Below are 26,174 nucleotides of genomic sequence, written 5' to 3'. Positions count from 1 at the left end.
TTATGATCTATAGTAGAGTGTCCCTTTCCCGGCCATTTTCTCGTTCCCGGGAATCGAGAAATCTGGTAACCTGTTTCCTGGGAATTTCCGGGATCCCGGGAAATATTCAAAAACATGTAAAATACATGCACTTTGATTGAAATATAGCTACCTAATCGAACATTTTCAGCATACAATCCCATAGTATGTTTAAAAAGTACTCTTCATAATGTTTTAAGTTATTTTTTTATCAAATAAACCAAACTGTTTTCAACAATGATATATTAAAAACAGTCAAGCAAACTATAATATTACCTAAACATGTGAAATGAAGAATTCATTCGCATTCGCATAAACAGTCGCCTAAAACTTCGGTTGGCGCTACTCGTCAACTCTCCGTTTTATGAAATAACAGTCTATTGAATTGCACCACCTTCTTTTCTAGAAGATGTTACACTTCCTGACTTGTAATTTCAAAAGAAGCAAAGTCTTCCAATTCGTTGCCTCAGACTGTAGAATCTCTTAAATTGAAAAACTTGATCCCACAGAATGTTGAAGGTGCCCTGGCCGAACCCTGCGGACTGTGTAGGGAGAGTGAAGGGTATATTAGTCGCTTTAAGTGACTCACGTTTACTTAAACGGTAGATGCAGAGATCTCTACGATCCACCCATAAACGTGGGGAAGTTTAGGAAAGGTAAAGTTGGGGAAGGCAAACCCTGGGAGATGCTAGGCCAGCATTACGGGTAATGAATTTGTCCAACACCTCCTATGCTCCTAAAGTTTCCTACTGAAACTCCTAGCTCTAATGAGGCTTCAATACAAAAATTTTGAAAAATTTAAAAGGGTGAAACTTTAAAAAACATAGATTTATGAAAAATGAAGACTTTTTTTAAAGAAAATTAAAAAATGGACTCATTTATGATTGATCCTCCTATACTTTGAAAGTTTCCTGACAGTGATGCAGTGAGTTAACTGACAGTGAGGTTAACTGACAACACGTGAAACGAATCAGTTTTTTAATTGATAAAAATTAAGAAAACATTGATGAAACCTTCGAGAAAAAAAAACGAAAAATAACTACCTGTATCGAAATCTCTTATCATTTTTTAACTATTCCCTGATAGGTACATAAAAATTTTCGAACTAAGTATTATTTTCTCATACATATTAATTACGAATCAGATTTTTTAAATAGTACTTAAACAAAATTGTAACAAACATTGATCTTTCAAAATTTATAGTACCATTTCTCACTAGCCTCAATTATATCATTTATTCTTACTCATCAGTAAAAAATAACATATTTTACAATCTCAAAAAAGAGATTAGACAAAAAAGTGTATAAAATATGTTTTCAACAAAATCTTTGATGTTCCAACACAGAGAACAGACATACAAGCTAGCCCACGAAAGTTGTGTTAAAATCCCAACACCCATTTTGAACCAATTTTTGTCTTTTGGCTGGGCCACCAGATGTCTCCAAACACACCAAAGAGAACTGTCAAAACAAAGCTGACTAAGTTTCAGTCAGTTTTCTCTAGGTCGTATGTGCTGCTTAGCATGCTTCAAGAAAATCGCTGTTGAAGTTTCGTTCGAAACTTGATGAACGAACGTTCACCATGTAGCATAAAAAAAAAATCATAAAAGTTAGATATTATTTTTTTTCTTCAAATTTGTTAGAAATACATAGATTTAAACAGCTGGGTGCTAAAGTGATATGTGAATGTAACCCGCTTTGAAATGCCTAGAATCATACTACTGGGTAAGACTGATCGTCAAGAATGTTCTTGTATTTGACTGGACATAGGTGGTGCATTTTCTTACATAAATTACTGTTCAAGAAGTGCGAAAACTTATACCAAAGCTGTTAGTTATCTTACCTGTCATAGTAGTGCAAAAATAAAGAAAGTGAAATTTCGCCCAGTTAAAAGTAACTCTGATTTCATTTATTTAGCAATACTTTAAAGCCGTCCATTTACTGAGAAATTGGATTCATTTTTTGTGAGTTCATATACGATTACGCCTTTTTGAAAACTGGGCACTTTAAAGTTGATTTGTAACTTTTGAACGGCGCAATAGATGGCACTGTTTGTAGTCAATTTCTAACGTATTTTTTTGGGTGATAGCATTTGAAATTTTACACACTTTTTTGACGATTTTTTGTTCGAGCTTGTACGTCTGTTCTCTGTGGTTCCAATAATAGTTTTACTGTTTTGAGAAGAACATTATGTGAAATGAAGAATTCATTCATGCAATTATTGGTTAGTAAAAATATAATGTTTTTATTTGTTCATTTTTATTTTATTTTAATTTTTTCTGAATACTTTACATAATTGTCTTCATATATGAAAAAAACGATGTCTTGGTCATGTTTAAATTTTGAAATTCATCTGATTTTCAAAGCCTGAGGGAAACAAGATCATAAATGAGCGATCTTTCATACATTTTTTGAAGGCTTATGGGTATTCGTTCAATGAAAACGATATGAAATACATATAATCTTTTTAAACTTATCTATTTGAATAGAAAAATTGCATCATATGGCTGCAAAATGTCTACTGCCACAGGAATTGGCATAGTCTCAATGAGTTTTGTATGACTACATTTTCAAAAGGATCAATAAGAAATGTTCCGGAGGCTGTCTGGCTTTTCCAGAGAAATAATTTAATACATGTCGGGAATTACCGGGAATGAAACTATGATTCCCGGGAATCGGGAATTCCCGAATTTTTCAAATTCCCGGGAATTTCCGACCGGAATATCCCGGGACGGACACTCTAATCTATAGTTAATAAAGAATAGTAAAAATTATGCACAATTACTTTAGTAGATGTTACAAAAATGTCAAAAACGTTTTGTAAATCACAATACTTCAATCATGATTTTCCAATATTTAGAAAATTGGCTTGATTGGCTCCTGCGAATGACAGTTCGATTGGCTCCCGTCATTCTCTTTGCCAGACTTTATGAAATTATAGTGTCTATAGACAAAATCTGACAAAAGTTTCGAATTAAATTTGTAGTTTTAGAAAAACAAAACAATATGTCTTTGGTTTAATATTATTTATCATGCTTGATGACCATAATGAGCTTAAGTTTCAGATTTTGAATTCGGAGTATTATTCATGCAAATTTCGAACAATTGAATCTAGAATGTTCGGGTTATTTTTTTTTATCTCAGTTAGGTCACCATGGTCATGGTATGTATGGGATATTTTAAATCCGATTCGATCCCTAGTCCCATATTTATTACACCACTAGCCCTTAAGACCACAATCAAAAGCCCCGGAAGATAATTTAGATAAAATCCATGACCATTCATTCTACCCCGGCATCATCCCTCTCATCGATTCGAAAAACCATGTTCTTGTAAACAAACGTGAATCGGATGTAACACAAAAATTCACACTAAAATAAACGAGAGCTTCGGGGCGCCCCGCAGGTGATGACAAAGCAAAACAAAAGCCCATCATGGGCTTTAGAGCAGCAGAGCAATCGAAAGTTTCAAAAAAGGAAACACGGAACCGTTCCTATTTGTGAGTGGCAAGTCCGGCACCTTCCCCCACCATCATCCATGTCCGGATCATGCTCTCTTTTGACTCAATCCGGCCAGGACACAAAGACAAAGCCAAAAAAGGCCACATAAATCAGAGCTTTTATGGAAGATATAAATTTCCGCTATCGATAAGTTATAGGAAAATAAAGCAAAATTATTAAGAACTCGAATTTGCATAATCTGCTGGAGACTGTGTGTCAGAAAAAGAGAAAGAGAAAGTGCGAGGTTATTCTGTTTGCGGAAACAAAACCGGCTCAAAGAAGAAACTGTTGCAGGAATATGAATTTTCATTAAGTAAACTTCCAGTTCCGAGACGCTTTTCCTGTTTATCTACTAGAGATGGGACGAAGAAGATGGGTGGGGTTTTTAGAGGTCCTTTATAGGGACTATTACGAGTGGAATAACAATGACTGGGAGATGACTCGAGAAGAAAGATTAGCACGTTTGGTGTGCAGAATTTAAACACGCCATCGTTTGTTGGGCTGACTATTTTTGTGACTAGTCAGCAATGCCAATGGGGTGGTTTGCTCTAAGATTATTGAATCACAAGTAAACGGTTCTTAAATAAAATGCTTTAGAATCATGAAACTTTTGTCTTAGTATGTTTTTTTTTGGTTTTATATAATTTTAAAGAAATTATCGGTTTCCTCGTTTTCAAAAATAAATTCAGTTCAAAAAGTTGACGGAACTAGTGGCTGTAAGTTGAGTTCAAAAGTGAACAACTTGCCCAGTTGAACCGTATGGGTTGTTAACGCCTTTCCGGCAACGGCGAACACAAAGTTTTTAAACTGACTATAATCGAAAAAATGGTTTCCAATTATTTTTTAACATAAAGGGTAATACCGTCATAATTTGGTCAAAGGTAAACGCGTCTAAATCGGAGGAATCGTTTATTTAAAAAATCAAATTAAATTTCTTTTTCAAGTTTAATTAGTATAAAATTCAGGAAAAATATTCAGTTATGCTTCCGCTTTTCCAAATCCGAATTGCCGGGCCTTACGCTTAACCCCTGCCATCAGATTTTGTACAGCCACCTTGTCCACCTTCTTCGCCGCAGAAAGCCAGTTTGCCTTGAACTGCTGCTCGTCCTTAGCAGTTTTTTGGTCTTTTTTTGGTTCCGCTTGACAATAGCTCAGTATTTCTCAATAGGGCAAAGCTCTGGCGTGTTGGGAGGGTTTTTGTCCTTGGGAACCACCTGCACGTTGTTGGCGGCGTACCACTCCATGGCCTTTTATCCGTAATGACAAGATGCCAAATATGGCCAAAACAGTAGGGGAGAATGGGGATACTTGATCCCCTTTTCTTATTTTAATCATATAATTTCAGGATAATTTAGCAACTCGCCATCTTTAGCATTTTCTGACAGCGTATAATTACAAGTTCATATGTTACAAAAATTAGAAAGATACATGAACTCGCAGATGAAGTAGAAGCATTTTCGTGAGACCAAAAAAAAGTTACAGGAGACTTGATCCTTTACTAAAGGAGACTTGCTCCTTGATTCAGAGTACCCTGATCGTAGGCAAAAATCTTAGAAAATCCGGAGATAAAAGGTCCGTTGACTGTTTTTTGTCATATTAGTTCTCATTTCACAGTTTGTAAGTATCAGACAAAAAGAATTTTAAAAGTTTTTCTACTACCGTATAGTCATTGCATACATTAAGGTGCAATTTCCTAGTTTTTTAGATAAATACAGTATTTTCAGTGCTATTTAACAGATAATTAGTGGATGGAGGAAACTGGCAACTCTGATTCGATAAAGTGCGTGTTGTTATAAGCTGTGGTGAAAACTTTATAAATTCGATGTAAACGGAAGTTTAAGTGAATTTTTTTAGTTTTATTCAACGCCTAAGAAAGCCGCGAAACGATAATGGCAAATAGTTTTTACTAAAACCTTAGAGAAGTTGAAATATTCGTGTTTAAAAAGTTGCGGGCTGGCAAATTTCATCATTTCACTTTTCTCGTGTTCCTTGGTGTTACGCAAATCGTGCTCCCAGACCTTAAGTTCAGGGCGTGTACAGCTGTAGGCAGGCACGCTGCTTGATGAAGGATAAATATCACTATCGTTGCATACCCCTCGGTGAGGCGTCACGATAAAATCGGAAAATGGAACGTAACGCCTCACAAACGTCATCAAGTATGAAAAAGTATGGATCAAAACAAAAGAACCAAAATGACGACTAAACGGAAAAATGGTTGGCCAATTTTTAAGAAGTCCGAACGGGTTAACTGCAGCTAAGTATTCAAATTAATTTCTTTAAATTATACATATTTAAGTGCTATGCTCAGACTAGATTAACTTCCGAATATAATACAAATTACTTCCCGTGTTTTGGAACGATTTCCTTGAAAACGGACTTACAAACTTCAGGCAGGTTTTCACTAATACTCCTCACAAAGTTTTGAACTTAAAATCTATTTTTCTTAAAGAGTTGTGCACATTCTCAATGCGTCAAATGTAAGTTTAAAGAAAATACGGAAAGTGTAATGTTTTATCTACCGTGAGTGGTATATTTTAGAGTTTCGATACCTTCTAACCGAAAGGGAAATTGAATTGTCTCAAACTTCTGCGACTAGTAAAGAAATTGAATTGCCCTAGTTTGGGTAGAAAACTCTATTGAGACAATTAAACGCAAAGAGTCGAGCCCCTTATGGAGTCAACCAAGCAATAAGCTAAAAATGTTCTATTTTTTTAAGTAAGTCGGTGATTAAAGATTCGCCAACAAAAATATATCGTTTTTGAAACATAGGAAGTAGTAAATCTATTAATCGTTTTCTTTCAGATTTAAAATTTCAATTTTAACATTATAAGATCTATTTTTTCTTGTATTGAGTACCTACAAAATAAATTGAGATAACGACCGTGAACACAACAACATTAATTAATATTAATTTTCTTTTCTGTACTGAATGAACGGTTTTATGTGGTAGGTGAGCTGGTTGGTACGCAAGTTGGTAAAGGGAAGATGGATGCGTTGCACATACCATGCACCTAGTATGTGTACCTGCAATATGCTCAACATCGATAACACAGTGGAGGCGGTGTGAAGACCCTTGTTTTAAATTAATGCTCAAAAAAATCAATTTTGAATATTTTTCAATTAAAGTTTACTATCATCGTTATTTTGTCTACCATCTCATTTCAGTATTTCACATCAATTCGATATTCTTTCTATTTTATCACGTTCCAACAGTTTCGAAAATAAAGTATTCAACAATTTATTAACTTAACTATTAAAACTTCTTTCCTACAGAGTTTTCATCCACAATATGATTTAAACATTATATTCTTCGAAAAAGGCATTCCTTTTTTATTTTGACAATAAATGTATGAGAAATTATTCATAGAGTTTTTATTAAAATTTTAACTACAATAGTATATTTTTCCAAAAAAATAAAAAAAACTTCTTCACTTATAATACTGGCGGATCAGAATCGTGCGCCGTCGATGCAGCAACACTATATATATTTTGAATAACACATGAATACCTTCTTTATAGCCAAATTCTCTGAGAGTGATCACCATTATCAACTGCTCTGAATATTAACGTTCAATTTCTTATATTGTTTATCATTTGTGTATCTTAGACAAAAGGATCGAGCATTATCAATAAAATATTAAATATATTACATAACATAATCATATAGATAACTATATCAACTATCAATAAATTGTTTATTAATATTTTCAGCGTGTTATCATATTAGAAAAATATACCCGCATTTTATAACAGTTATTTTACTCTGGTCACTCATTATATTTTAAATTTATTTTTTCACTCATTCTCAATTTTACATATTTTAATTACTTCTATTTTGGCAAGATGACTTTGTTTTAATTACTGATATATTATTTTCAGACTCATTTATCATAATATTTACATTTATCAATATATTCAATTTCTTATAGGCTATCTGAAGGCTTTATCACAATATTTAGTATTATATTACATAAATTTACTATCATGACATCAAAGAATTGTTCTCTGAAGTAGACTTAACCTACAAATAAATTTTTTGATGAATTTTTAATTTAATTATTCTTCGTTATGCTTTAATCTGTTTTTTATTACTATTATTTTGTTAATTTGCGAGTCTCCTGCCATTGGAACGCAGTTTAAGGATAGTAGAAAGAAATAGAATACATATTTTTCTATCTTTGTTAGATTAACAATATTTTGATTCTCAATCATTAAATTATGGATTTTATCATTAAGGTATTTAAGTTATCATTTTTATTAACATCGTCTTCTATGGACAAAATGTAGTTATATAATTATACAAGATTTTCCGATGATTTTAGCCGGATTCGACCAAAACTTGCCAGATTTCACCTAACAACAGAAAATGCATTTATAAATACTCGACGTCCAAATATTTTGAAAAATCATGAAAGAAGGCTTGCATCAAATCATTTATCCTTAAGTATACTCAGCAAAAATTTCACAAGCACGTATATTCACGATATAAATCTTGCAGCTTCTCCGAAAAGCATACAAACATTTCTTATTATAATATGATATTATTTCCATGTAGTTAAATGTTTAATTAGGTTCAGCAACTAAAATCAACTTGTGTTCAGCAGATAACGATGGTATTTACTTAACTTCAGTTCATGGCAAAAATCATTATCTTAACCATTTAGTTTACATTCTTAAATTGTAGGTTTTTCATATATTATCACTTTTTCACTATTAGTTTACGCATCAAATGTTTTATTAACCATGTTTTTTTTCAGAGCAATATGATAACTATATTCCAGTTTCCAATTCTTCCGACCATTATTCCATTTCTTAATAATCTTTTTTTTCACCCATATTATTTATCTTCATCTATTCCATAATAGTAAATATAATTGAAATCATAAACTAAATACATGTCCATCTTTTATTGGACGTATTAGGGTGCTAAGTTTATATAATTTGGCAATTATATTTATGAAGTTCCTGGATATGTCAACAATAAAAGATAGAAAGTCTAATCATAATTACATGACCCATTTGGTCATTCGGCTATGATTGGACGGGGCTTATTGGCAATGAAAGTAGCCTCGGGATGTGCAGCTGCCATTCTGAAATGGGTTACTGGAATTTCAATAGAGCTAACACCACCAGCACCCGCGATTGAACAATTTTAATCAAACGGATTAATATTGGTTCTTTTGCATAACATACCTGCCAGCTCAGGGGGTCGTTGGATGGATTATACATACATACATACATACATATTTAACAGATAATTAGTGGATAAACATTAGTTATTGGACTGATATTAGTAATTTCATGATAACCAATGATTACGATCCATTCAAAAGAAAAATGTATCTTTTAGGACTTAAGGGATAAATTATACCCATAACACACATTTTGGAAAACTTTTTCTTATAAAAATTGAGAGTTTACTATTATTTAAAAAAATATGGCATAATGAAGTTCATATTTTACTCTAACGATTGTAATATTAGAATGAATATTTTTATTATAGTTTTTTCATGTGAGAAACATTCTAAAGTGATAAAAAAGATCTTCAAATCACATTTTGTTAAATTTTTCAAACATAGTTCAATAACTCGACAAATAAAATTTTTAAAATTTTGCGAGATAACAACATTGTTATTTTGTTCCATTTGGCACATTTTTCTAGAACATTTGATATTTGTAAGACATTCCTGTTTCGAGGTATAGCGAAGGGATCAAGTATCCCCTGGGATCAAGTATCCTCATTTTCCCCTACGGAACAACCGTGTTTCTTCAGGAAAGGCAGCTGACGTTTATTCAAACACTCTTCCACGTAAATTTCTTGGTTGACAGTCCCGGAAGCTATGAAAATGCTGCTTTTCAAGCCGCAGGTACAGATGGCTTGCCAAACCAGATATTTCTTCGCGAACTTTGACAGTTTCATGTGCTTGAAAATATCTGCTACCTTTCCCCTTCCTTTTGCCGTATAAAACTCCTGTCCTGGAAGCTGCTTGTAGTCGGCTTTGACGTAGGTTTCGTCGTCCATTACCACGCAGTCAAACTTCGTCAGCATCGTCGTGTACAGCCTCCAGGATCGCGCTTGACAGTCGTATTTTGTTTATCAGCGTGATTTGGAGTCACTACCTTCTTGTAAGTCGATTGTCCGGCTCGTTTTTTGGCTCGATGCACGGTTGTAGACGATACACCCAGCTTATTTGCGGCATCTCGGAGAGAGAGGTTAGGGTTTCGCTTGAAACTACCGGCAACTCTCTTTGTCGTCTCAGTGGCCGGTTTTCCGGTTTTCGATTTCCCCTCGATCCAGACTTCCTGGCTGTCGACAAACGTTCCACAAACACTTTAATTACATTTGCAACGGTTGATTTAGCAACTTTTAGCGATTTAGCCAGCTTTGCGTGCGGGTAGCTCGGATTTTCGCGATGCGCGAGCAAAATTTTGATACGCTGCTCTTCTTCCTTTTAGATATTTTGACAACTGAAGAGTGAACTCCAAAATCAAAATACCCGGTAAATTTGAATCGGCAGAGAGGTAACTCAAATCGCCAGAGGGATCGTAACGATCTCTCAGGCGATTTGGCATCATCACATCGGTAGAGAGGAACACACCATACGCGTGCCTTGGGTGAGTGCCACGAATAAAACTAAGACACGCCCTCCAGAGAAACACACGAACACAATCCGAATCGTGTTTGTATGTTTCCCTCCGAGACGCGTGTTCGCCTGCCTGAGAATGACAAGGACAAAATGCGACCACACCGTGCGAATGTACGATCCAAACTGATTTCGCATGTACGCATTCGTATTTTTTGCCTCTAGGTATCTCGGCAGGACAAACCGAATGAGAATATTTGCGTTCTTGGAGTGTCGCCGAAGTTAACCGTTTTATTCTAAGTTCGGTGACTCAACTCTCAATTTTTTGCATGCTCTGTCGATTTCTGAGAAGACGCGCTTACTGGGTAGGAGCAACATTCTACACACACACACCTTCAAAATGAGGGGTGTTCAGGTTTTTTAAATGCAAAATTGAAAGAAATTCGTCAAGTTGATATTGGCCAAATTTTGACCGTATCACCCTTTATGTACCTACAAAGAAAAGACTGGAGATGCACTAAATGATTTTTTTTTGTAAAAATTGAAGTCATAAGTGTGATCTGTATTATACCTTAGAGCAAGTTCACTGGTGTTGGGAAAAAGTGGTAGCAATTTCGTCACTTTTTGCACATTTTGCAAATTTTGCCATGCAAAAACATTTTCAAGATCTGTGGCCTTCAAGTTTTTTAACAACACGTGTTGTAGTTTCGCATGCTGTGATGCAAAAATAGCAATATTTCTATCACATACGGCTGAAATAGAAACAGTGCTGTAAAAAATACAACAGCCAAAGATCTTGAAAATATTTTTGCATGGTAAAATTTTCAAAATGTCCAAATTTCTACCACTTTTTCCCAACACCAGTGAACTTGCTCTTAGATTCTAGATCGAAGTTACCCTATTTATGGTAGGTACTATTTTTATAGAACTATAGGGCTTTTGCACAGTGCATTAGTATTAGTAAACCGTTGGGCAAACAAAAGTGACAGCTTAATGCAAAATGAATACGATTCGATGGAAAAAAAGTTAGTTTTCGAATTTATATATGAAAACTACCGAAAGTTTTTCAAAACGCATCACATTTTTAAGAAGCCAGTGCATTTGTTTATTTGTTTGCAAATTTGTTTTCTGATTTCGAGTGAGGTTCTTTGAAAAAAAAGTAAGATTCTGAATAGGATTCGACTGTTTCCTAAGGATGCAGAAGTATTGCTAAAGATCATTATAAATTCCGCAACGAAAACACTTAGTTTCATTTTCCGGGTTCCAAATTCTAAAAGATATACCTGAATACTTTAACAAAAGATCTGGGGAAAACGTTGAATGTACCTTTCAAACATACTAGTCATGTTTTCCATTTTTTTCTGCTAGTTTCTGCACTGCTACTCAATTAAATATAAACCTAATTGTTTCCACTTGTTAGCCAATGAATCGAAATATATGTTCTTATAGGCCCCATTCATTTAAGTTTAATACAACATTTTAGCTAAATTTTGCCCTTTCCGCATATATGTGTGCCCAACAGACCTCTTGTATGTGTGTGTAGCAAAAACCCTATTTCTTTGGAGCAACTAAATGGAGAAAGGTGTCGATAGGCATTTTCCTGGCCGTCGCACGATACTGGTGTCATCCCATAAAACTTCCCTCGGTACGGTTTCGAAAAATTCGAAACCGTTATTTTAACGAATTTCGAATTCTCGATGAGAGAAATACCACGTCCCGGTTACAAATTGAACCTAGGGCCAAATGTTAAAGTTATACTCAAAATGACAGCGGTGTTGAAAAATGAGTTTTCCATTTACAGAAATTCCCACCGGTGCGATGCGATACCAGATCGGTACGAATCACCTGCCAAGTCATAAATCAACTTTTATTCGTTTTTCATCCTTCAAACATTTTTCGGGTTCCCTCCCGCTTTTCCGGGTTTGGGCTGGAGGTCCTGTCAATACCATCGACCGAGAGCCGGAAGCCGCTAAGCTTCTTCCGTGATGGCTAGCAAATACGCCCGGTAATTCCGAGTGCACGAAATCTCGAAACGGAAAGATCCGAATGGAAATGGATTCGATTTTCAACACCGTCTGGCTCGTTTATTTTGCATCACCCGATGACGAAGGATGGAGCTTCTAACTTACGGCTTTTTGGTTCGATTTTTTTAGGCAGGATGAATCGCTAAAAAAATGAAACCTATTTTACTCTAGTGGAATCAATAGCTCATTGCAATGCTCATTGCATTTGATTAATTTATATAATTTAATGAAGAAGATGATGGTAATTTTTAATCTAATATAATATTGCTACTCTCAATATTTGCTTCATTCATTTGAATGATGATACACAGGATGTTTAAAAACAATCACGTATAACTTAACAATTTTTAAAATGATGATTGTTTTCATGCTTTCATGTTGTTCCCTTGGTGACTATCGAAATAGCAACGCGTAATCGTGTTTTAGTTGAAAAAAATAGCTGTATTATATATAATAAATACAAAATATAAGGTTTCATCAATTCCTCAAACAATTGTAATGAATGTGCTTCCAATTATGCCACCCAAGAAAAACTAATAACAATCAATCAGCGATGATCCCAAAATGGTCAATCGAACCAGCTGCAGCACTCACCTGCACAACATTATCGTCCTCGGCCTTACAGGGCAGCTCAATGGTCGTCCCCTCAACTGCTTCCAAATCGTACGGTTCGAACAGGAATCTTGGCGGTCCAACGACGTCGTTAACTACGGTGACTTGTGCGGCTGCCTCGACCGTTCCGAGCTCGTTTTCTGCCACACAAACGTAACTTCCTGCGGGGGAAAATGAGAAGAAAAAAAAACGAAAAAAGGAGATGAAAACCATGAAACGATATCACAAAAATGATAAACGAGTGGCGAATGTGCTTGTTTTATGTTGAGTTATCGCTCGACTCGCTAACGAATCCAAACTGCTTGTAAATTTTCTGTTCTTTTTTTCCTTTCTCATGTCCTTTCCGAGACCATCCTTCTGGTTTCGAATCAACGTCATTCAACCGCTTGTGAGTTGTGTCTTTCTGAGCTGGACGAAAGACCCCGACAGAAGTAGTTGGCATAAATCAACAGTCTGCTCAATTAATGAAAACATTATAACCATTTACGCCGGAAGTGGTTCCGGGAAGTGCCAGACCAGACCGGGCCAGAAGGGACACTCGAAGAGAGAAGAGCAGTAGTAATAGAAAACTCAAATACTGTGAAGGAAAAAGGAAAAAACATCGGCAGAAGCTAGGAAACTTGCTTCGGACAAATGGAAAAACTGTCAGGTAGGGGAGATGAGGGCATAATGGGCACCTTAAGGAAAATGCTTATTTAACCATAGAGAACAGCTGTAATATGTGAATTACATCATTGTTTCGTGTTCCGACACTCAAATAGTCTATTGTCTAATTGGATGAAACTTGAGAAAGTAGATAAAAACGTTTAAGAATGCATTTTAAAAAATTTTGCCGAAAGCTGAAAACCAGTCACTGTAGAGGCATAATGAGAAACCCCCCGAGGCAGTATGAGCACCATTAATGAAGGCATAATGAGCATTTTCTGCCGGGGAATCTAGCAGCGAATTCGACTCGATGAAGTCAATTGAGTAATAGAGCTACAGCTCAACTTGTATCGTCTGACGATTTGGCCTATTGGTTAGATGTCGGAGAGATAATCAGTAGGCTCGAGTTCGATTCCTGGTGGAGGTAATTTTTTTTTTTCTTCATTTATCATTTATGATCATGATTGCACTAAACGGTGAGGCGTAGATTCATCAAACAAAGCAAAAACAAAATAATCTAGGTCTGTTTGTAGAATTCAAAGAATTAACACATGTTCATACATTATGTTTCTGGTGTTTTGTTTGACGGATGATGCTTTGATGCTATTAGCCGTATAATGTAACAATAAAAAAAATCAATCATGAATGGTATGTGCAAAAAAAAATCCCCTCGGACAGGAATCGAACTCGAGTCTACTGATTACCTCTCCGACATCTAACCAATAGGCCAAATCGTCAGACGATTCAAGTTAAGCTGTAGCACTATTATTCAGTTGACTTCATCGAGTTGAATTCGCTGCTAGATTCTCCGGCAGAAAATGCTCAATATGCCTTCATTGAAAGTGCTCTGTTCGCCTCTAGTGAACAAATTAAAGTAAAAACGCGTTTTACAATTGATTAAAGTGAAAAATCAAAAAATTTATGATGCTGAAAATTTAGAAACAATGTGTAGATCATGTTGCAGTGTATACATTTCAGATCAAGATGATTTAAAGGTCATAAAAGCTTATTTGGTGGTGTTCAAAAATTATAATATTTTCGTCACTTGAGAACCTAGCTGGTTATTATTTAATATTTCTGTAAATATGAAAAGGATATTTCTTTTTTGGTGAAAAATTAATACTATAGGTAGTACGAAACAAGTCCTCATGAAAATTTGTTTAAGAAAATACGTACTTATGTAGAAAAATGGACTTCTCATTATGCCTCGGGTGCTCGTTATGCCCTCATCTCCCCTACAACGAATTGTTGGATTCTCTTACTTTTTGCTGCCCTAATGGATAGCAAACCAATCCGATAGCCGGAGTTTGTTGAAGGTTAAAACTAATGTTACAGTCACCTGGTGGGTGTAAAAGGTTGAACCGAATTCAACTTTAAGTGGGAAGATGATCGTTTCAATGAAACACGTGTCAAGTAGAATTAAGTCAAAAATGAAATAATCATTGATTCAGTAGATACAAACTTCTTATTCAAGGTAAAAAAGTAAGAAAGTCGAAAGTCATTAAATAAAAAAGTTATAATGTTAAAAAGTCACAATGTCAGAATGACAAAAAGGCATGACGTCGAAAAGATAAAGAGTCAAAAAGCTAGGACTACAAAAAGGCAGCAAGTCAGGAAAAATCGAAAGATCAGAAAGTTAGTCTGAAAATCAAAAAATCATAAGCTCAAATATCAGAAGTAAGAAATTAGTCAAAAGACAGAAACTCAAAGTGTCAAACAGCAAATAACCAGACAGAACGTGAGGAAGTCATCAATTCAAAAAATCAAAAAGTCAGATATCGAAAAATAAGCAAATTAAAACGTAAGAAATTCGAAGAATCGAGAAGTTAGAAATAAAAAATCAGACAGACAGACAGAAAGACAGAAAGACAGAAAGACAGAAAGACAGAAAGACAGAAAGACAGAAAGACAGAAAGACAGAAAGACAGAAAGACAGAAAGACAGAAAGACAGAAAGACAGAAAGACAGAAAGACAGAAAGACAGAAAGACAGAAAGACAGAAAGACAGAAAGACAGAAAGACAGAAAGACAGAAAGACAGAAAGACAGAAAGACAGAAAGACTGAAAGACAGAAAGACAGAAAGACAGAAAGACAGAAAGACAGAAAGACAGAAAGACAGAAAGACAGAAAGACAGAAAGACAGAAAGACAGAAAGACAGAAAGACAGAAAGACAGAAAGACAGAAAGACAGAAAGACAGAAAGACAGAAAGACAGAAAGACAGAAAGACAGAAAGACAGAAAGACAGAAAGACAGAAAGACAGAAAGACAGAAAGACAGAAAGATAGAAAGACAGAAAGACAGAAAGACAGAAAGACAGAAAGACAGAAAGACAGAAAGACAGAAAGACAGAAAGACAGAAAGACAGAAAGACAGAAAGACAGAAAGACAGAAAGACAGAAAGACAGAAAGACAGAAAGACAGAAAGACAGAAAGACAGAAAGACAGAAAGACAGAAAGACAGAAAGACAGAAAGACAGAAAGACAGAAAGACAGAAAGACAGAAAGACAGAAAGACAGAAAGACAGAAAGACAGAAAGACAGAAAGACAGAAAGACAGAAAGACAGAAAGACAGAAAGACAGAAAGACAGAAAGACAGAAAGACAGAAAGACAGAAAGACAGAAAGACAGAAAGACAGAAAGACAGAAAGACAGAAAGACAGAAAGACAGAAAGACAGAAAGACAGAAAGACAGAAAGACAGAAAGACAGAAAGACAGAAAGACAGAAAGACAGAAAGACAGAAAGACAGAAAGACAGAAAGACAGAAAGACAGAAAGACAGAAAGACAGAAAGACAGAAAGACAGAAAGACAGAAAGACAGAAAGACAGAAAGACAGAAAGACAGAAAGACAGAAAGACAGAAAGACAGAAAGACAGGAAGACAGGAAGACAGGAAGACAGAAAGACAGAAAGACAGAAAGACAGAAAGACAGAAAGACAGAAAGACAGAAAGACAGAAAGACAGAAAGACAGAAAGACAGAAAGACAGAAAGACAGAAAGACAGAAAGACAGAAAGACAGAAAGACAGAAAGACAGAAAGACAGAAAGACAGAAAGACAGAAAGACAGAAAGACAGAAAGACAGAAAGACAGAAAGACAGAAAGACAGAAAGACAGAAAGACAGAAAGACAGAAAGACAGAAAGACAGAAAGACAGAAAGACAGAAAGACAGAAAGACAGAAAGACAGAAAGACAGAAAGACAGAAAGACAGAAAGACAGAAAGACAGAAAGACAGAAAGACAGAAAGACAGAAAGACAGAAAGACAGAAAGACAGAAAGACAGAAAGACAGAAAGACAGAAAGACAGAAAGACAGAAAGACAGAAAGACAGAAAGACAGAAAGACAGAAAGACAGAAAGACAGAAAGACAGAAAGACAGAAAGACAGAAAGACAGAAAGACAGAAAGACAGAAAGACAGAAAGACAGAAAGACAGAAAGACAGAAAGACAGAAAGACAGAAAGACAGAAAGACAGAAAGACAGAAAGACAGAAAGACAGAAAGAGAGACCGAAAGACCGAAATACAAAAAAAAAAAAACAGAAGGACAGAAAGATATTTAGTAAAATGTCAAAAAGTCAAAATTAAAAAAAATCAAAATATCAAAATGTAAATCTGTTGAAATGTCAAAATTTCAACAAAATGTCAGAAATTTAGTCAAAATATCAAAATGTTAAAATTCTAAATTATAAAAATGTCAAAAAGTCAAAATGTCAAAATGTCAAAATGTCAAAATGTCAAAATGTCAAAATGTCAAAATGTCAAAATGTCAAAATGTCAAAATGTCAAAATGTCAAAATGTCAAAATGTCAATATGTCAATATGTCAATATGTCAAAATGTCAATATGTCAATATGTCAATATGTCAATATGTCAATATGTCAATATGTCAATATGTCAATATGTCAATATGTCAATATGTCAATATGTCAATATGTCAATATGTCAATATGTCAATATGTCAATATGTCAATATGTCAATATGTCAATATGTCAATATGTCAATATGTCAATATGTCAATATGTCAATATGTCAATATGTCAATATGTCAATATGTCAATATGTCAATATGTCAATATGTCAATATATCAATATGTCAATATGTCAATATGTCAATATGTCAATATGTCAATATGTCAATATGTCAATATGTCAATATGTCAATATGTCAATATGTCAATATGTCAATATGTCAATATGTCAATATGTCAAAATGTCAAAATGTCAAAATGTCAAAATGTCAAAATGTCAAAATGTCAAAATGTCAAAATGTCAAAATGTCAAAATGTCAAAATGTCAAAATGTCAAAATGTCAAAATGTCAAAATGTCAAAATGTCAAAATGTCAAAATGTCAAAATGTCAAAATGTCAAAATGTCAAAATGTCAAAATGTCAAAATGTCAAAATGTCAAAATGTCAAAATGTCAAAATGTCAAAATGTCAAAATGTCAAAATGTCAAAATGTCAAAATGTCAAAATGTCAAAATGTCGAAATGTCAAAATGTCAAAATGTCAAAATGTCAAAATGTCAAAATGTCAAAATGTCAAAATGTCAAAATGTCAAAATGTCAAAATGTCAAAATGTCAAAATGTCAAAATGTCAAAATGTCAAAATGTCAAAATGTCAAAATGTCAAAATGTCAAAATGTCAAAATGTCAAAATGTCAAAATGTCAAAATGTCAAAATGTCAAAATGTCAAAATGTCAAAATGTCAAAATGTCAAAATGTCAAAATGTCAAAATGTCAAAATGTCAAAATGTCAAAATGTCAAAATGTCAAAATGTCAAAATGTCAAAATGTCAAAATGTCAAAATGTCAAAATGTCAAAATGTCGAAATGTCAAAATGTCAAAATGTCAAAATGTCAAAATGTCAAAATGTCAAAATGTCAAAATGTCAAAATGTCAAAATGTCAAAATGTCAAAATGTCAAAATGTCAAAATGTCAAAATGTCAAAATGTCAAAATCTCAAAATGTCAAGTTCTTAAATTTTCAAGTTAAAAAAAACGTTTAATTTTTTTTTTCAAATTACATAATCGAGACTGGTTGATATTTTTTCTTCGGTTTCTCATTGGAATTTCTGTGCCTAGCATTGAATGATGTCAATTTGGAACCTTCCTTAAGCCACGTTAAACTAACCAATCGGAATGCTTTCAGAGATCCGCTTCAGAAGCATGTTAATTTTCCCCAAAGAAACACACCCAGCAGAAGTTTTAGTCGGTGCTTAAATTTTACTGTTTATTTCCTCTTCGAGGGGATTAAAACACTCCGACGATGTTCGTCAAAAGAAAGATGCAGCAGAGCAAGTGGAGAAAAACAAAATCCCTTTATCTGCATGTTGTGTTTTGGTGTGCGGAATGTGCAAATCTACATCGCAGATCGAATGTTTTGAGTAGATAAATACGATTTTAGAAAAAAAACCTTTTTAAGGAATTTTTAATGTTTTTTTACTTTTATTTTTAAGTTTATTTCAATATTAAAATTTCAAGATTGTGCAGTTTTAAGATTAAAACTTAAGCGTCTCTCACAGAAGTTCTAAGATAAAAAAAGTACAAATCCGTGTCACCGTTCTTGAATGGTTGTGTAAGTCCCAGAGCATAATCCGACGAAAGTCACAACAAGAACGTAATGCAATTGCCGCGCCATCTGTTGTGATGCTGTTACTGCAGCTTGACTCAGCACAGAAGTTGATGTTTTCTTCTGCACGAGTCCCTACTGGAATTCAACACTGTGAAATGCAATCTGATGATGTGCCACATGCAGCAAGGTGCCACGGTTGTTTTTTCCCGGTAGGGATTTTTCTTCCTGATTTGTGAAAGGTATTTTTATTTCTTCTGCTAACTTACCAATCGGAAGCCATAATAACTGACTCGAGAGGAAGTCAGAGAACAGTTCCAATCTGTAATTGACTTTCTCTATTAAATAGGTGTTTTTTTTAATCGATTAGATGTTTTTTTCCGAGTTTCTTTTTTAAATCATTAAATTAAGGAATTCAGCTTCAAATCTTTATTTTTAACAATGGATTTGATATTTCTTACTGTACAACGATATTTCGAGCTTATTTCTGTTGAAAGAACCGATCTATTAGTATAGAAAACATCAAGAGATAAGGTAGATAGGTCGGGTCTAAGATTTCTAATAATTAACTACTTCACTCAATGCAAAGTGAAAGCTTACAGAAAATCATATGAAGCAGGTTAAAATTGATCCAAGGTATAGCACAAGGTTCCATGCTAAATTTAGGCCTGATCTGACCACGGGAAGGGGTTGCGCAAGAAACTTGAAGGTTGTATGAAATTTTGAGACGTATTGTTCGGGAAGAACATGAAAAACCGGTCCTCCATCAATAGCTTCGTTAGCAAACATTCACCCGAAGGCCGCATTTCGATTAGAACTGTAATAAAAAAGCTTTTAATGTTCAGAAATGACCTAACTTAACTGAGTTGGTCTGAGGATTCTGGCATAAATTCAACCACTCTTCTGGATAATTCCAACCTGGGGGAGGAAGACTGAATGAAAAATTAAAAAAATCTTTCAAACGACAAATTTCTCTCATCAATCTACCGACGAGTGCGAAGGTTCATAATTTTACTTTCTTATTTAGAGATTTTCAATAAAACTTTTCTGATACTGAATAGCACTTGTTTTACATTAAACAATTATTTAATTAGGTTTTTATTCACTCTGGCAAATTCTTGCATGTTCAGGCGTATTAAGTCGCTCAAATTTCGTTGCCGTTTTTGAAGCTGATAAATAAAAATTGTTTGATCAATGGTTGTTCTTAAAAATAGAATTAGATTTTGGGTAGTTCCCATGGACCGAAAAACATTTTTATATATTTCAAAGTTTATATTTACGAGGGAGTTGACCGAGGGAAGTGCAGTAGGCGTTGGTAGGATTGGACGTAAATTTTTTTTTCCGCGTGTGTCAAAATCGTTGTAGGAAAATTCCTTTCCATGTAATTCAATAAGGGAAAAATTAAATTAAACAGTTTCCTCTTATAGTGAAGATGGATTTACCTTAAAGGCCCTCGAATTCCGATGCTGCTCTTCCCAGAATTTCCTAGAGCGAGTGAATAAGTCTAGCGAGGCAGAGTGTTGTCCCCCCGGCCGGGTGTGGCTCATTGGCTGGACAGCGGACGAGTTAGCAATGTCCTCTTTGGCAAAAATTCAAGTAAACCAAAACTAAGTATTTTTTTTCTTTTTAATTCATTTTTAAAGCGAGTTCTATGAACTTGAAAATGCTGTTTGCAGCGGTTTGCAATGCACATGAAATTCTGATTTACTTTCCGGACCGTTTTGAAGTTTTAATTTAAATCAAAGTGTTCGTTTTGGCATATCACGGTTCGTTTGAGTTAATCAGGGATGTTTGTCTTGTCCGGTTTTTATATTATGATTTTGTTTTTATTCTGCTACTGATACTTTTTAACAAAAATTATTCGTTATTACGATGAAACTGTTAAATTTGACTGAAAAAAAATTAAAAAAAAACACCTTTAAAGTAAAATTTGACAATATAGGTACAATTCACAAAGTTTTTTAATCAGTACCTAGGCAAGCCAGTAAAACTGGAAATAACCCAGCTAAACCTCAACCATAGCGAGATTGCACAGCTTCTGCTGGAGCAAACGGTAGGCGAAAAGAAGTGTGATGTGGCGCTTTTATCAGAACCATACAGAATCCCGTCTGGAAACGGTAATTGGGCAGCGGACAGGTCTGGCTCAGCTGCTGTCTACGCCACGGGACGTTTTCCTATCCAGGAGATAGTGGTAGATTCTCGGGACGGATTCGTGATTGCCAAAATTAACGGCATCTTTTTCTGTAGCTGCTACGCTCCACCAAGATGGACGATCGGGGAGTTCAACACAATGTTGGATGAACTCACTCACGAACTGACAGGAAAGGCCCCTGTTGTAATAGGAGGAGACTTCAACGCCTGGGCGGTAAACTGGGGTAGTAGGTGCAACAACCCTAGGGGCCACAGTCTACTAGAGTCCTTCGCATGACTGGAAGTTGAGCTGTGCAACACTAGATCCGTCAGCACCTATCGCAAGCATGGAATACCAGACAGAACGTCAGTGATCGATATCACCTTTGCGAGTCTATCATTAAAAACTGATATGAATTGGAGAGTGTGTGACGATTATACACACAGCGATCACCAGGCGATACGCTATAGCGTAGGAAACCGAAATTCGGTGGCAGTAAGGCAACTGCCAGTGCACGAGCGGAGATGGAAGACTAAAGTTTTCGACAAGGAAGTGTGCACCGAAGCTGTATACATGCAGGACTCATCCCAGGTCCATAATGCTGAGCAGCTGACGAAAATGATGGTAGCGGTGTGCGACATGACCACACACAAAATTTTCGAGGCCAAAATTTAGCAAAAATTTGCTCAAATTTGACCAGCTAGAAACTTAGCAATCATTTGAGCAAATTTTTTTAACTTAAATTTTTGCAAACGAGAGAAAAATTTAGCCGCCGCAATTTTTGCTCACTTTTCAGCGAAAACGGGTAGAAAAGATCCTATTGGATTTGAAATTCAATATTTTTTATTTTTCCCAGGAAATTCAGGGGAAATATCTGTTTATAAAATAGAACACCAAATTTTTTCACTTTATTTATTTGACACCTTTTTTTTAATTTCAATTAACACTTTCTGCACTTGAAAAAAAAACCGCACTTGACCGCGGTAGCTGACCATCCGCCAAGCAGCGGAGAACCGATGCGGCCAGATCGGCTTCCTTCTTGTCGATCATCCTGATGGCAATGCTGTCTGTTATCGCCGGCAGCAGCAACCTGTAGAAAGAAAACAAAGAACTTTTCAAATTTAAAACCGGACTTTCCATTGGCCAAATCTGCTCTTACCTGTCCGCTCCCGGTGTGAATTTATCCACCATTTCTGCATCCAATTGTCCATCACATGCAGCGATGTTGACCTGGCTTCTATTCCGTCGTTGTCAGCCCAGTCTCCGCTGGTTCCGCCAGCATATTATCTACTCAACCGCAGTGATTCGCGTCGAACTTTTTTTTCTCGAAGCCGGCGGCTGCTTTTCGAACGAAGCGGCTAACTAGGCTGCTTTTTTTTTACCAAAATCAAGCAAACTAACAATTTTGTCGTCGCGTAAGTAAAACAACCCTTATTGCTAATCGAATGTAACGCAATATTTTTGCTAAGTGGAGCCTCGAAAATTTTGTGTTTATGCCCAGAAGAAATACACCGAAGTGGTGGCGACGACCCGCTTACTGGTGGACTTCAGAAATAGCTGAGCTTCGTACCTACTAGCTGTCTAATAGCTAGACGACGAGCTCAACGGGCGAGAAATGAAGCCGACAGAGAAACGAGAGGTGCCGTTTACCGAGCAGCCAGGGTGGCACTTAAGCGAGCGATTAAAGCAAGCAAAGAGAACTGCTACAGAGCGTTATGCCAGAGCGTTGATGATAACCCATGGGGCCAAGCCTATAAAGTTGCACTGGCGAGATTCGGTGGCCCAAGGTCGCCGATTGAAAAGTGTCCGGAAAAACTGGAAGAGATCGTTGCACATCTTTTCCCGCAGCATGGCCCGACGCAGTGGCCACTTACCCCGTACGACGCGGGTTCCCACGACATCGAGCCAGTAACGAATGAGGAACTTGTGGCTATTGCTAAGAAACTTGCGGTGAATAAGGCCCCTGGTCCGGACGGAATCCCAAATGCAGTGCTGAAGGTGGCGGTACAGACCATTCCGGATACTTTCAGAGTGGTGCTACAAAAGTGTCTCGACGAGGGAGCGTTTCCCAATTTGTGGAAAACGGCGAAGCTGGTGCTACTACCGAAACCTGGAAAACCCCCAGGGCACCCGTCATCATACAGACCCATTTGTCTGCTGGATACCCTTGGTAAGCTACTGGAGAGGATAATATTCAACAGACTTATTATCAGCACAGAAGGCGAAAGTGGACTGTCGGACAGACAGTTCGGTTTTCGAAAAGGGAGATCTACGGTGGACGCCATCCGAATGGTGACAGAGTTCGCGAAGCGCGCATATAAAAAGAAGCGGACAGGTGTTCGTCACTGCGCCATGGTGACAATCGACGTTAAGAATGCCTTCAACAATGCCAGCTGAGAAGCGATTGCCAAAGCGCTTCACAGGATGCGTGTTCCCAATACCCTCTGCAGGATAATAGGAAGCTTCTTCGAAAATCGAGTCCTGTCGTACGAAACCGAAACTGGGTTACGATCTACTGCCCTAACAGCGGGTGTTCCACAGGGTTCCATACTCGGACCTGTGCTCTGGAATGCCATGTATAACGAGGTGCTAACGCTGAAACTACCAGCAGGCGTGCAGATAGTCGGATTTGCTGACGTTATCGTGCTCATGATCACTGGCGAAACAATTGAGGAGGTAGAAGACCTTGCTACGGTGTCCGTAGAAAGGGTTGGCATCTGGATGGAGGGAGTTAAGCTTCCAAAAAACCGAAGTTCTGCTTGTGACCAATAAAAGAGTTGTGCCGCACATGGAGATTACTGTTGGGGGGCACACGACATCTTCAAAACAGCAGCTGAAACACCTTGGAGTAATGGTCGACAATCGCTTAAGTTTTGGTGCACATGTCAAATACTGTTGTGAAAGTGCATCGAAAGTCATAGATTCATTGGCCTGGATTATGCCGAACTGCCATGGTCCAATGAGTAGCAAAAGACGTCTCCTTGCGAGCGTAGCACTGTCGAAACTACGATACGGAGGAGCGGCCTGGAGCTCCGCGATAGAGGTAGAGCGCAACAGATCCAAATTACGGAGCACACATCGGTTGATAGCCATGCGAGTTTCCTGTGCGTACAGGACCATATCAGCAGATGCAGCTTTTGTCATCGCGGGCATGATTCCCATCGACATAACTTTGGCGGAGGATATGGAATGTTACAAAGCAAGAACTGTTAGAGGAGTGCGTAAAATTCAACGAGCAGCGTCAATGCTCAAGTGGCAGGAGCAATGGGACGCATCGAACAACGCAAGATGGACGCATAGGCTAATCCCGAGACTTTCAGACTGGGTAAATCGGAAGTATGGAGAGGTCAACTTCTACCTGACGCAGTTCCTTTCGGGTCATGGGTGCTTTAAGCAATACCTTCATCGGTTTAAGCTTATCAGCTCGCCTTATTACCCGGAATGCGTAGAGACAGAGGAATCGGCAGAACATGCTATCTTTGTCTGCCCCAGGTTCAATTCAAGGCGTCATCAACTTCAAAATTTGAACGCTGAAAACATAGTGAGTGAAATGTGTGACGAACAGTCGTGGCGTGCTATCGTCGACGAAATCTCGCAAATCATGCGCGATCTGATAAGAATCAGGAAAGATGATGAACGGAGAGAGCGAGATAGTCAACCAAATTTGACAAGCTAATGGAAGGTCTTGGGCCTCGTATGACACTTCAATTCAAAAGCAACGCGATCTTAGGGCGCGGTATAACCCTAATCTGGACTCATACGTGTGGTGGGACTTAAAAGGTCTCACGTACTCAGCTACGATCTTTCCTGCAGCAAAAGGAAGCGGAGATACCATTCGGGGTGGTTGTGTCGGGATTCTAGCTTGGAAGTTTCTCAATCGGCCATGCCTTGGTGGTTAGAAATCCTGCGAAAGTGGTTGCTGTGACGGGCGCGAGTTACTTTGAAAGCGTTACCTAACCGGCACACGTTTCGAGGTCCCCGGGATAGTGGATGCTGTGACGGGCGTGAGTTATTATGAAAGCGTTACCTAACCGGCACACGTTTCGGGGTCCTCCGTACCATTCTGAAGTTGGCGATAGAGGAAAAGGAGAAGGAGGAAAAAGGAGAAAAAGGATAAAGCAGAACGATGATCAAGGAGAAATTGAGGAAAAATTGAGAAAGAGGAAAAGGGTGAGATGTATAAGTGCATGAGCACAGCCTACCCCTTGATGTAGTATCATAGGGTGAAACCAAGGGGCACATCTGGCACACGAAGCCCAAGGTGGTTTTAGTGGGACGAACCCACTCACGGCAGCAAACACCCGGCTGTTATGGTTTGAAGTCAAATTTCCATCTTGTAAAAAAAAAATCAGTACCTAATGTATATCTCTGTCTCTAATTTTTTAGCGATCTTATTTTAAAATTTAATTCAGAAAAGCAAAATCGAGCCACTTAAATATTAAAGAGTAACAATGTTATTACTTCACGAGCTCAAATATTTACCTTAAATAAGTACCAAAAAGTATTAAACTTTCTGCAAACCTTTCCCAAAATTTAACATGTTATCATCAATTGCATCATCTATAACTTTTTGATTCTTATTCCATGCTTTTTAGTTTTGAGTGTTCATAATTCTTTTTAAATTTTCCAATTAAAACACCTCGCAGATATTATTACGAGTTTCTTTACGAAAATGTCTAGGAGCATAGGAGGTGTAAGTCAACCAAAGATCGCATCATTTTCCAAAAATGGCTCCTGATCCAAACCTCTCCCTTACTAAAAAAACCCCTTTGTTTGATACCGTGATTATTAACAGCCCTGGAATTAAACCGAGTACCATAAAATGAGATGATGGACTGGTAGTGAGGAGCTTTGCTAACCGTCCTCCCAACGACCCATTGTTTCCCGACCAACACGCTCGAGGAGTCAGTTGCCATCCGAACCTATCTTTGACTGGTCCAATTTCCGCGTTGGTCAGTCTTTACAATTATTGTCGCTTCTTAAGATAACATTATATCTAGTTAGTATACCTCGAAAATACAAGTTTTGTTAAGTTGAAAGATCGGTTTTATTGTGCATGCGAATCTGTGCGAAACTTTAT

General features: G+C 36.8%; 1 protein-coding gene across 2 annotated transcripts in view; it reads right to left on the bottom strand.

Moving 5' to 3' along the window:
* Positions 1–26,174, bottom strand: part of LOC129750854 (peroxidasin) — a 596,804-nt gene that overhangs the window by 80,391 nt on the left and 490,239 nt on the right. For both annotated transcript variants that reach the window (XM_055745956.1, XM_055745957.1), the window contains one exon: positions 12,720–12,898. In XM_055745956.1, the coding sequence (XP_055601931.1) occupies positions 12,720–12,898 (179 nt within the window). The remainder of the gene's footprint in view (positions 1–12,719; positions 12,899–26,174) is intronic.

The sequence above is a fragment of the Uranotaenia lowii genome, chromosome 3 (assembly GCF_029784155.1).
Source record: "Uranotaenia lowii strain MFRU-FL chromosome 3, ASM2978415v1, whole genome shotgun sequence".
Taxonomy (NCBI): domain Eukaryota; kingdom Metazoa; phylum Arthropoda; class Insecta; order Diptera; family Culicidae; genus Uranotaenia; species Uranotaenia lowii.
Note: the sequence above shows the minus strand (reverse complement) of the source record. Positions and strands in the feature narration are given on the sequence as shown.